The sequence below is a fragment of the Diadema setosum genome, chromosome 4, assembly GCF_964275005.1.
Source record: "Diadema setosum chromosome 4, eeDiaSeto1, whole genome shotgun sequence".
NCBI classification, from domain to species: Eukaryota; Metazoa; Echinodermata; class Echinoidea; order Diadematoida; family Diadematidae; genus Diadema; species Diadema setosum.
In genome coordinates, this window is record NC_092688.1 from 36,030,542 (window position 1) to 36,044,058 (window position 13,517).

Here is a 13,517-nt window from a genome sequence, read left to right on the forward strand (position 1 = left end):
TTCAGCACCAGTCAGCTGAGGTATACAGTCCGATTAGTTGATACAAACAACGCAAGTAATGCAACAAATTTTTTTGCGAGAACCTGCTTTTTCAAGATTTCACATACATGTACCTGTAATGAAGATGTCAATATGTTAAAACTGTCATGAAAATTGATTGTGAATTGGGTGAAAGGTTACTAAGAACTCTTTCTTGTTTTTCCCCCCGTCAAGCGGGAGCATTTGCACCACCTAGAGAGGCCAAAAGCCAGGGACCATCTCAAACTCTGACACCCAGCAGTGCTTTGGTTAATTTGAGTCATATATGGCAGCCATTTTATCTGGGTCAATTCCAGCATTCTCTTCTGTACACCATCATTACAATGCAATCTCCGGGCCAGCCATTTTCAGCAGTAGAATGTTTTGTTTTTGTCAATATACTTTGGTGAAACCACTGGTTATAGCTGCAATGGAAAAATAGGAATGTTTGGGACCAGTGAGGTTATTTTGCCGACTAAAAGTTATGTAACGTCAGAGGTTAACAGTAGGAGTCTGTATACCACAGGATTGAACACGACTTGGGAGTAGACTTTCAAATGAATATAACATGTTCCTTCATGCTGGCATTGCTTTCGAAATATTCTATTTCTACTTTTTCTTACTTGAACTTCATATCAGCTCTTTGTCTGTAAGTAATACTGTGTTAGAGCCACCTCAGGAAAGTTATGTATACAGTATGTTAGGCTGAATGCCACATTTGTATTAGGAGAGCTAAAACAAAACAAAAATATCAATGCTTTCGTGGATACCAGTTCCGAGGAAGATACCATCCCCCATGTTTTCTTTCACAGCAACTGCTGACAATCAAAGTACCAGTGTGTCTCTTTATGGACTTTGATTTCAAACCTCATTTTACAGGTGACAGTTTGAACCAGTAACCATGGAAATGGTTTGGTATTACTGTTTCACCTGTACATTGATGCTGCGAATGATAGAGCACATCCTAGGTGACATTAATCTCGTTTAAAGAAATTCCTTGTGGCACTTTTCAAGAGAAATGCTGATCCACTTCACCACTTTTAAAACTTCTTCCCCTTAATTAAATGTCAGAGTCCAATGTGTATGTTCAGAGAACTTGCATAAATCTACACACACATACACACACAAGTAATGAGTAGATACATATTGCTGTCCCTACAAATGGGAATACATGTATGTGGTCTTTCAATAAATATGTCGCACAGGCATTAAGAAAAAAAAAAAAATCTAAATTACTTGGAGACTGCTGAATGCCATGATAGAAGGGAAGTACATGCAATTCAAGCACTCTCCCCAATTTCAGTGTAATTGCTGCAGTTGTACTTTTGTATACCCATATCATTCAATACACCCGTTTCCTATGACCATCATGCAACAAGGCCTGAATAATGCACGTGCCTCATTATAAGTATAAATACCTGTACTTGTATTCTCAAATGGATCGAATGAGAGTTTGTGTAATGATGCCACTTTGGAGCATGAACAGCTGTTCAGTGCCGATGTCGGTCTGGTAGAAATGTTAAACTGGAATTACGAGTATTTTAATAAAAAAAAAGATAAATGTAAAGCCACTTGTATATGTATCTCCCTTGTCTTTGGTCTGTGTTGTACTGGGATGCACTAAAATGTTTGTGAATGTAATGTGTTTAGTTTTTCTTATTTGGGCTTTTTTTTTTTTTTTTTTTTGCTTTGTGTCAAATACATTTTACTAGGCACAATTTTTTTTTAAAGTAAGATCTTTTAAAGTATGAGATGATGATATTTAATCTTCCCCTCCCCCCCCCCAAAAAAAAAAAAAGAGTAATGATAAGGTACGCTGTATCCACAAGTTTGTGGTTCAAATCTTTGAAATACCTCTGTAATCTTCAGAAAATATTTCAAGTTACCGAGTATAATCTCTCGAGGCAACATCTCTTTGTTATGCATGGTCTCCAGTGATTTCACAAAATTACATGGATATTGCTCAATCACCGTTATCAACACTGTATTAAAGAGGAAATCTAGCCCAAAAATAAATAAACTTCAAAAGAAAGACACAAATATTTCCTACTGAACGATATAAAAATGACTAAAATCAGATAAGAATTAAGATACATGTATGACATTTTGAAATTTCACATTTTTTCAGAAAACATTTCTTGATCAGTCCTTATGAATAATCAAACCAGCAAGCTGACAATGTCATGCTCTCACAATTTCTTATACATTTCATACACAGAAATGATACAAATCTCATACTTGAGCTACACTGTATATACATACAATGTACAAAACTTGTCCTAAAACCATCCAAAATAAAGAAATAAAACAACAAATGTTAACTCTGATATATCTTGGTATGGGAACATGTTTTTACTTGTGTATTAGCTAATTTTTTTTCCCCCAAAATTTTATAACACACATGAAAAAGTGTGAGGGTATGACATCATCAATTGCTCATTTGAATATTCATGACTGGTCGAAAAATGTTTTTGGAAAAAAATCAAAATGTCATACATGTACACATATCTTCCTTATTTTTTATATGATTTTTATCATTTTTGTGTCATTCTGTAGGGAATATTTTTCTCTTTTTTCTTTTAAAGTTTATTTATGGGTGGATTTCTTCGGTGCAGTCAGCCATTTGGAATAACATCCACCCACCTTCTCTCCGTTACTTTTGGCATAATTAACTTTGAAAGAATTAGATGCCAACATGTGTTTTGTTTTGTTTTTTGTTTTTTGGTGTGTGTGTGTGTGTGTGTGTGCATTTGTGCATTCTTTTTAGTGTGTACGATCACACTTAAATACGATTTAACAGTTCACATACTTGCACACACATGCACATGCCCAGTCACTTCACTTATACATGTGCCCCAACAGACTCACAATGTCACACTGGATGATGCAGTACCCACAAGATGAAGAACGAGTCCACTGGACATTCTTTGGGGGTTTTCCTGTTTTATTGAAATGCTAAACTGAAGACAGAAGTCCACTGATGACCTGAAAGATGTTTCTCTCTCACCCTCCCTCTCTCTCTGACTCTCTCTCTCACTCCTTTATGGGCAATTAAAGGACAAGTTAACCTCAGTGTAAGTGTGGATTATGTGAATGCAGCAATATTAGAACATATCAGGGAAAGTTTGAGGAAAATCAAACAATCCTTTCCAAAGTTATGAATTTCTTAAGTTTCAGTGCCACCATCGGTAGATGAGAAGACTACTATATGTACAGTTTGTGATGTCACATGTGTAGAATGATATAAAGAAAATAGTGTATAAAGAGAATTCCACAAAAATTTCATTTATTTTAGAAGTACACCCTTAACTTGTCACTGGCTATGTTAAGAGTAATAACATCCCCCCTGCCTTTTTCATACCTGCCAACATTTCAAGATGAAACATCTTACTCACGGATTGCAAAAATCTTATTTTCTATGCAAACTGAAGTTAAAAATCTTACTTTCGGTCAAATCTTCAGAAAATACACATGAAAGGTATCTAAATATTTTTTAAAAATTTGATTTCTCTGACAGGAAATCTGATTTTGCTATTTTTAACGTAAAAAATCTGACTGAATCTGATAAAATTTGACTAGTTGGCAAGTATGCTTTTTGAAAGAGGCAAGTCAAGCACTCTTTGATTATGTGAGAAAGTGAAAATGTACATGTATGTTGAATTTTCTTTAGATTTTCTTTATACGGGGTATCATTCTATGCAAGTGACATCAAATACTAAAATAGTGTTCTCATCCAGATAATAGCTACACTGGAACATAACAAATTCCTAACTTTTGAACAGACTGTCTGATTTTTCTCAAACTTTCACAAATGTTTTTTTAGTAATATTGCTGCTTTCACTCAATCCACTAATATTTGTCCTTTGGTTTCCTTTACGTCTCAGCAGAAAAGCGTGACTGACACAGCCACTCAAAATCAAGCGACCTGAATGCAAAATTATTTTTGTCTCTCGCAAAGGCAAACAAAGAGAGAGAGAGAGAGAGAATACAGTTTCTTTAACCTTAGACTCATTACTGTAGTCCCTTTGCATCAAGGTTCAAAGGTTCTAGGTGTAATTCAATGGAACTTAAGTGATTTCATCAGTCCCATTAGGTTTCTCTTAACAAAGACTTTGAAAATAGCAGAGTACTGTGATTCAATTGATGCTAATCTACGTAACATTCCGTACTGCAATTACAGTTAAACTCGCCTAAGTCGACGTCGCATATGTCGAATAATCGCGCAAGTCGAAGATTTTAAAAAGTCCAGATTTTTCCCCATTGACTTACGTGTATTAATTCACTCACAAGTCGAATTTTTTAAGTCGAATACTCGCCTAAGTCGATGAAATTCCAAGAACACTTTAACGGAAAAACCATTGAATTCACTGTGCCTAAGTCGAATAAGATTTTATTGTGTAATAAATCACTGTCAAAATCATGAGACGCCAGTTTTTGTTTTCATACAGTGTATACCAAAAGAAACTTTGCGTTAAAAACATTAACGTTTCATTTACGCAAGCGGTTTCACCTGAATCGTTATTATAAACGCAAACTAACGATCGGGAAAATTAACGTTTGTAGTAACGATGAGTAACGATCCCAAGCGCAAATTAACAATGTTTCGTTGACATTAACGATAGTAACACAAGAACTGACGCGAGAATTTGGTTTCCGTTACCCAGACCTGGTGAAAGGACGACGTATCGCCTCTGCCGAATGTAGCGATCTATGCCTTATATACTTGACGGAGTCTTTTCGCGAATCGTATCACGATTTTGCTAATGGTTAATATGGGACCGGGGTCACCAAAAACGCACGCCGTGCCAACAACAACAACAAAAAAGCCGGATGTTTGCCTTCAGTTTTGGAAATGAACAGCGGTAACAATTGGCTCCATAAGATGCTAGAATAAATGTCAGATGTTTGCTCTTAATTTTGGAAATGAATAACGGTAATATTCAATGTGGATAAAGCGTCTTGCTGAAGGGCAAATATCGGGCACACCGCTCCAGCTCTCGGCTCCAAAGTAGACAACATATACACGTGTACGCGCGGTGTAACTGTAAGTCGATTTTTTTTTTGACTTACGCACAAGTCGAAACTCGCCTAAGTCGATGTGTTTTGCTCAGTCCCGAGAAGATCGACTTATGCGAGTTTAACTGTACGTGTACCCAATATCCTAGCGTTTCTTTCGTTGCATACACTCTATACTCTGCTTTTTTTTTTTCTGGTGTGTACTGTAAGAATTCAAAAACATCTGGGACTGCATTTCTTTCCGAGGATAAATGGCGAAACATTCACTTGAGGTTTCTCTCATGGCAATGTGTAGTTTAAGTAGCCTGATCGGGTAACTCAGATTCAGAGTGGATTGTTATGCTGTATTTTCTTTTACTTTGGGCCACCAAAATATCAAATTTTAATGTTTTAGTGGCCAATGGCCAAAGTGGGCCAATAATAATAATAATAATAATAATAATAATAATAACAATAATAATAATAATAACGATAACAACAACAATTTACCCAGGGTAGCCTCTTCAGTGTTGCCACTGCTGTACCAGAGGGCCCTGCCATTATCATTACCCCAGTGTTGCCAGGTACCCATTTATACACCCAGGTCGAGTGGGACATGGTGGGTAAAACATCTGGTCCAAGGACGTAAGCACTGGGCAGGATTCAAACTTGGGTCCACTATCGGGAGTCGGGAGTCTTATCCACTACCCCCCCCCCCCCCAACCATTGCCCAAGTGGGCCCAATTGGGCCACTAAAAAAAAAAAGTATCAATAAGGTTGATCCATGCATTATGGGGAGGGGGGGGGGGGGAGGGGGGATGCTTCAGTGATATTGCACTCCCTATGATTGAATGGTGATGACTTTGATAGAGCTGTTCCAGAACAAAAATGACCAATAAATGCAGAAAAGTGAATCATATTTACACATGCATATTGTAGATTCCATTTCAGTAGCCAAGATGCAGCTGTCAGGTAAGGAGGGAAAGACAGATAGGACCACAAAATTACAGCCGAGATGACAAGGACACAGAAGTAGAGAAAGAAGATGGAAATCAAGAAGGAAAGTCAATACAATGTACATTAACAAGAAAGGACCCTGAGTACAAAAAAAAAGCATACAAACAAACAAACAAAACAGCAAAAATCACACACACACACACACACACACACACACATACACACAAGAAAAAGGAAAATGAAAAGGGGAAGATAGTATAGTCTGTGTGATCCTTCCATACTTCTCTTTTTTTCCTCAGAGGACTCCACCAATAACCGAAAATGCTTTTACAATTTTGTATTATCTTTTTATCTTTTTTTTAAGGGCATAGGCAACATCAGAAGCTCTTGGCAGACCACCCTTGATATCACATCTTTCTTAAATTTGTTCCATTTTCATTTACCATTTCATCTGCCTCCGCAGGTGTTATCCTTGTAAATCCAGATGAAAATTTGAGTGGAAACTTTTTTTTGATCCTCCAATTTGTTCCAGACTGATGCACACTGATCCTGCCCGACTGCATCCTCTAAAACAGAACTTCCTCATCTGATCTAAATTCCTGAGCTGATCCAACTCCTTCAAAACAAATCGAAAAGATGTGATTACAACACGTCAAGGTATGAATGCATACAAACACATTAATCGAGGTTTAATTCATTTTTTTATGCATCTCTTCAAGGGGCTATTCCAAGAAGGTCGCTAGTGGCATCACTCGATGCAGCAACATTTTTTTTTTTTTTTCAGCTGGACATTAATGAATAATTTCAGACACAAGAACGGAAGAATGCTACAAAATAGAAGAATGAGGTTTCAGAGACCGCTACATGTAGTTCCAAATCTTGTTTATTTCAATTACCGTACCTAAAAAATGTCAAACACTGAACAATGTGGAAGCAAAATAACAATCAATATTCACAAAGACACAATAGCAATTAAAAAAAAAAGGGGGGAAAAAACATTGTGACAATACTATGTATACATACTCATACATATCATCAACTGCATAAAGGAACAGACAAATCTCTTGGTTTTGGTCATTGCATGTGATTTACTGGTTCCTTAAGCTGCTGATGATATGACGAGAACTGAGATAAAAATCATACCGTCAAAATGGTCTCATTCCATGTTATCCTTTTGAAATCCAAATTAGCCCTCACGGATCCTGACGAAGGCTTTTGATTCAGAGACTTTGAGTGATCGAGCAATTCTGGCCTGCCTATTCTGCAGCAATCCACTGCGTACAAAATGCCACACGCCGTCACTGAATCCTCACCTACCATCCGAATCTGAACTTTACAAAAAAATCCAGGTCTGAATGGATATTTTTGTCTAATCGTGGATGTTCATGGGAACCGAGCTAAAAGCATGCTGAACCCCTTTCCCCAATCTGTCTCCATGAAATCTCATTGATTCTGAATCTGGATTACCGGTATGCTTCTAGTTACCCTACCATTCTCTTTTCTTTGTGATCCTGTGATCCCGATTATCTGTGAAAGCTCTCTGATTTGACTGATTTACATATCCTCCTTTTTTTTCTCTCTCTCATTTTTTTCTGATCCGTGTACTGATTGATCCAGCATCCGCAAAAAGCATGATCCGTGCGATCCGAGTGCGATCCCGTTTTGATCCACGGATGCCAGATCTGCGATCCCTGGATCCTGATTTGGTTTCCGAATACTGAATCCAAATCCTGAATACATTCCTGGATCCCTTTCTTTTTGCATCTTTTGCATCCCATATTCCTGGATCCTGACAATGCTTTCCTGATCCAGAATATCCTCCACCTCTCTACATCCTCATCTTATGATCCTCCCTCCTCTTTGTCTCCGAAGGAGCCAATCTGAGACATGTAAAGAGTCATGAAAATTGATTAGAAAATCCTGATACAGTATCTCATCAACTGAGGTGTAACATGAACAAGGAAACACATTCAGTGTGCAAAATCTTGCAAGACTTAATGGTACGACAAGCTACACCAGTCTAGCAAGAAAAAAAAAAAAAAAAAAGGAGTAAAAAAGGGCAAGGCATCAGATAATGTGGATCTGTTTCCAGGGATGTATTTCTGACCACAGCTGACAACTGCTTCACCACAAATTTGATGGTGAATGGGTCTTCTCAAATCTCGGATGTGGAACAGAATCGGCATGTCGAGCGTGACAACGTGACCATGTGCTGTGTTTTAAAGTGGTGAACAGGATGTGTTTTGGGTACATTAAGGCATCCACATCCTGCATACTCAAGACTCTCTATTCAGGAATCAAAGAGTTTTTTTGTGTTTTTTTTTTTTTTCTGCATGCAGTGAATTAGTGTTTCTTCCACCAACATGGCACGGGTGCAAGTAATCCGAGAGAAGATCAGTATACCATATAAATGCACATTTCCAATTTGTTGATTGTCAACCTGCAGTGTTGTGACAGTCAAAAACTTATTCGAGGCTTTTGACTAACTTTCAGAAACTTTTTCAAGATTGAACAAAAGGTGGCAATCTATCACTTTCTGTGTAAGAGCCAACATGCACATTCACTAACAAAACTGTAATCCAAGAATAAACAGCTTCTTTTTCGTACAAACAAGCTATTTGAATTTGGCGAGCAAGTACATTTCCTAATTACAATTACACAAGATATCCTCAAATGACAAAGTCATATTTACAGTGTAGATTCATAAAGAAAAAGTTGCCATTCATTATGTAAATGGCATTGTGCTTCCCAGATTGTTCGAAGCTATTTGTGTTTATTACAACTTCAAACTGCTCAGTACATGTACATGTTCAACTCAAATCTGTACACCTTTGTATCACCACTCATTATTTAAAGTGTCCCCAATGCATATCGCCCACATTTCTCCTAGAAAATAAAATCAATCTAGACATGATATGTTTTCCACACTAACACCAATTTCCAATATTTACACAGGAAAATGAAATCATTGAATGTGTTCTATATATTTACATGTGCCGATGCAATTACCCTCTCATGCAACCTTTCCACAAATTCCAAAGCATGCTTCCCAGTTCAATTTGTACACATTAAAGTATCAAATACTAAATACTCCTAGAGCAAACATAATATGTTGTATTTGTCGCATTGACTCATTACTAGAGTTTTTCCAGTTGCTTAATGAGGATTTTATGTCATGAGGATGACGTGCACACTGTGATGCATTATGATTAAAGGATGGAAAAATATGAATTTGTGGACAAACTTGATCAACTGTTCACCAGCGCCATGTGAGCAAACCCAACAGACAGGTTAAACCTGCACTTTCCCCAAAGAAATCACCGATGTGGGCACTTATGACACCTTTGTTATGCTAATGTGAATGTGAATGAAATACCTTCCTCAAAATGAAAACTTATGAAAGTTGCAACAACAAAAAAATAAATAAATAAAACCATGACAATCGGAGAAAACAAAACTCTGAGCATAACAGACAAAATATGCTACATATAATATGATGATTTTCATAACATATTCTGCCACCCTGTCATTAACTTTATAAAAATTTTGTCACAAATGATTTACATCTACTCATTCGAAAACTACACTGCTTAATGACTAGACGACCTGAAGTACAAACTCGAAATATGACAAACTACTGAACCAGGGCCAATTTATTTGGATGTTTTCGAGTTATCACTCCTTTAAACATTAGAATATCAAATGCAAAAATTTCTCCCTAGCCCCTCACTTTCATAAAGCACTTTGTTACGACAGGAACTTACAACTGCAGCTCCCACGACAGCATCAGTGTAACAACCAATCATCTGCAAAGCAGTGACACTGTTGAGCCATGGGCAGCTGCAATTATTGTAATGTACAAAATAGCCAGGCTTCAGACTCCCGTACCGCAAGAAAGACTTTGCACGAGGGAAAGCACTTATACCCCTATACATTGTGACAACATGATAAACGGCCGTTTGATAATATCCGACAGGCCTGAAGAAGGACATAAGTTGATAAATTCCACCTAAGGTTGCTGACATTTTCCATTATAAGGTGATGTATAAAAAGAAGAAGAAAAAGAACAAAAGAAGAACACATGGGATATAATATAGCATGCATTAAGGTTCATGTTTTAATTACCCATAGGTGCCTTGTGATCAGGTTAATATATTCTCCAAAAATACATGCAAATGAGCAGATATAAAGTTAAAATTCCACCCTTACTTCTCTCTCGCTTAACAAGAGTGAAGGGAGCGTATGGTTAGCATGGCAATCGTAATACAATGAAGTAAGGGAAATACGAGCAGATGATTTGACCATCCCAAAGTATAATCAGTGGCTTGGGTACCGATAAATGCTCCCATAGAAAGGATATACGTAAGTACAGCTCAGAGTCTGGTGCTTGGTGCAAAGCAAACATTGAAAGGAGGAACATCCTACAGAGATATAGAGCCAGCAGTAACTACAGAAAGAGTGAGAGAGGGAAAAAAGGGACTATTTACATAGAGAATCACATACACAACATCTTCCAGCATCCTCAAACACCATCTGCAACGCAGCTACAAGAAGTGGGAAGTGTCGATTCTGCTGGACGCAATCTGTCACAGATGAGCCTACGATCGCGACCTTGACCTTGATCTGGACCTCGATCGAGAGCTCCGCGAGCGAGAGCGGGAGAAGGACCTGGACCGCGAGCGGCGGTGACGGCCCCCGCCGCCTCCCCAGCGGGGGCTGCGGGATCGACTCCTGGAACGGTAGCCCCCGCCGCGACGTGGGCTCATTGAGCGACTCCTGGAACGATATCCAGTGCTGCTGGGGTCGATCTTCACATGGATGTAAGACGTCTCTCCCTGAAAATTTTAGGATGGTGATAAGTAACAGAAGGGCATTAGTTTGAATCTTCAGAGAAAACTGAACAACAGCAAACCATCTTGGAACATTCAAAAGATTCTTTTCCAGCAATATCCATTTCTGTAATGCTTTGTTTAAAACTTAAAAGCCAAATAACGTTTTGTTAATCAAAATGTATGGTCTGGAAGAAACTGTAAAATACCACTTTTCATTGCATATGTTCTTAAACTTCCATCCATTCTGGATATAAAAAAAAAAAAAACCAACAACACAAAAAACACAAACATGGAAAAAAAAAAAAATGGAATGTTTCACTCAAGAGCTGCCTGTTAATAGTTGTGTGTCTTGTTACTGATCTGAAGCGTAACCATGCAGTCACATTCTTTTAATATTCTTTGTGAACATGAGTAAAGATGACAACATACTTCCTTGCATTCTCTTCAACTACACAATAGAAATAAACAGCAACAATTTCAAACTCACATAACAGGAGTTTGGCGTCATCTACACTACAATTAAACAGCAGCTCCCTTTCCTTCTTTTGTTAGTTTTCATTCGATTAGCTCCGAATCCTAAGTACAGAAAATCTTAAAAAAGAAACAATGGTACCTCATGTGACCTGAACTTGGTGTCGTCAAGCTGTTTGGAGGCGTATTTCATGTCTTCAGCACGGAGGAACTCAACCACACCGGTTCCGTCTCTGTAAACGTCGGCGTAGCACACGTCACCGGCCTCTCGCATGTGATCCTTCAAGTCCTGCCAACTCCCAGTCGCGGGTAGACCTGTTGAGCAGAGAACGTTCTGTGAAACATCTTCTACATACCCCAAGCCCAGTAGACTATCGAAAACATTCATTCTCACTGGTTTTCAAAGACTCTGCCTGGTTTACCCATCACTTTCTACTTTCTGCCATTTCCAATGTGTTTTTTGGCCAGCAGGCTCGCACTTCTTATCATTACTTCCAAGATATCAAGGTATTACTGTACGAGCTGAAATTTTCGCGTACAGATATTTTCGCGAATTGCTACTTGGAGGACATTTTCGCGTGTTGTTAATTTCGCGGTTGCGAGGGTCTAACTGAACTTAGCTATTTAGCACGTTGTTATTTTCACGTGTTGTTATTTTCGCGGTTCAAAGGCGATTCGCGAAATTCGCGAAAATAAAACCACCGCGAAAATTTCAGCTCGTACAGTATATCATATTCTTGCATGCTCATACTACTGAATCCTCTGTCACCATTTCTTTCAGGAAGTTGAAAGAACTCATTGTGTAGAATCTAATATCCTCCTTCTGGTCCCAGGTGATAGGCATCATCTGGTGCTACACAAATGAGCACTTCAGCAAACCATGGCCAACAAACCTGACACGATGCAGCGGTAGTGGGATCTCCTGGGTGGTGGTCCCCTGGGACGGGTGCCCTTGAATCCCTTGGTCCCCCGGGGGAATTCAACCCGTATCCGGTAGCCATCATAGTTGTAGCCGTCTCTGGCCAGCACTGCGTCATCAGCATCTCTGTTCATAGGGAAGGATTCATTAGATTTATGTGAAAATGTGAAAATGAAATTACAGTAAAGTAAACACACACCAGAATGTTGCTTGGTTGGTAATGTTTCTTCACAGAATGGAGATCTAGATGATGTTAAAACAACAAACTGCTACCTAGAGTGAGAATAATTACTACATAGCAAGTCTTGGTACAAAACAGGAGAAGCCACAATAATCTACCAGATCCAACCTTATGTTTTTAAAACACTACAATAATGTCTAAATCACTGGATGACACAAATTTGAAACAGGTAAACATGTCGTGCACCATCAACAGTGATGGACATGCTTTCACAAAAGGTTTCAAACATTTCAATTTGGTGCTCTGAAATGAAGAGAGAGAGAGAGAGAGGGAAAAACTTAAGCTGTTGACATTGGTTCACCTCTTATCATAGAATTCGACGAAAGCAAACGGTGCTCCAAATCCGCCCGAAGTTCCTTGCCTCTTGTTCTTCAGGTCGATGTCCGCGATGTGACCAAACTTGTAGAACATGTCATCGATGTCCCTCTCCCGGATGTCGGGTGGAAGGTTGCCGACGTAAATCCTGCACTCATTGTTTCCAGCAGGGCCTCGGACGACAGATGACGATGCCATGAATATCACAACGCTTGGAAGAGTACCATATGAAACATTAAAATTGTAAAAAACTGTGGTTTTCAAAACTATCACTTTACATTTCTTGAAAAACAAATGTTTTGGGCAAATATAACAACGTTTAAGAGGTCAACAGTAAACCCATAGAACCTTTAACGTCAATTACCGCTTAGTCGCCACTTGCGCGTATTTCCCATGCACTTTCGTGTTAGCAAACTAATGATAGGCACTGTGTTATAGTTCACCGCCCATATTGTAGCACGCCACATATTATTAGCACATCTGTATACACACACTTCAGTGTGGGATGCACATTGTGCATCATTGCGTTTGAAAACTTTGATAATCTGCCACCTGAAATCCATTCAATGTTAAACACATCCTCACGCTCGCATTAAAATTGGTTTTGTCACCTGTTATGTACGGTAAAATACATTTGAATTACAATAGAATCTGTTTGTGCTTTTATGGAGGAAAAAGGTGATTTAGGAATGTACTTTGAGAGCAATGCCAATGAAAATCCGTCGATCACCCCAGCTGATCTCCGATAACGGCGCACGTTACATGCGAT

At 38.6% G+C, this 13,517-nt stretch overlaps 1 protein-coding gene across 1 annotated transcript; it reads right to left on the reverse strand.

The window, feature by feature from the left end:
- Positions 1-6,835: 6,835 nt before the first annotated feature.
- Positions 6,836-12,954, reverse strand: LOC140228029 (serine/arginine-rich splicing factor 1B-like). The gene is made up of 5 exons (XM_072308428.1): positions 12,735-12,954; positions 12,167-12,318; positions 11,416-11,588; positions 10,474-10,805; positions 6,836-7,850 (listed from the first exon to the last, which is right to left on the reverse strand). The coding sequence occupies exons 1-4, from the start codon at positions 12,944-12,946 to the stop codon at positions 10,569-10,571; spliced, it is 774 nt and encodes a 257-aa protein (XP_072164529.1). The 5' UTR covers positions 12,947-12,954; the 3' UTR covers positions 6,836-7,850; positions 10,474-10,568.
- Between the last annotated feature and the right edge of the window lie 563 nt (positions 12,955-13,517).

Excerpts from the sequence above, each read along its gene's own strand:
- LOC140228029 (XM_072308428.1), bottom strand. The coding sequence starts at position 12,946 with ATGGCATCGTCATCTGTCGTCCGAGGCCCTGCTGGAAACAATGAGTGC. Across the intron at positions 12,319-12,734 it reads GTCGAATTCTATGATAAGAG|AGATGCTGATGACGCAGTGC; the intron begins GTGAACCAATGT and ends CCCTATGAACAG. Across the intron at positions 10,806-11,415 it reads CCAAGTTCAGGTCACATGAG|GGAGAGACGTCTTACATCCA; the intron begins GTACCATTGTTT and ends TAAAATTTTCAG.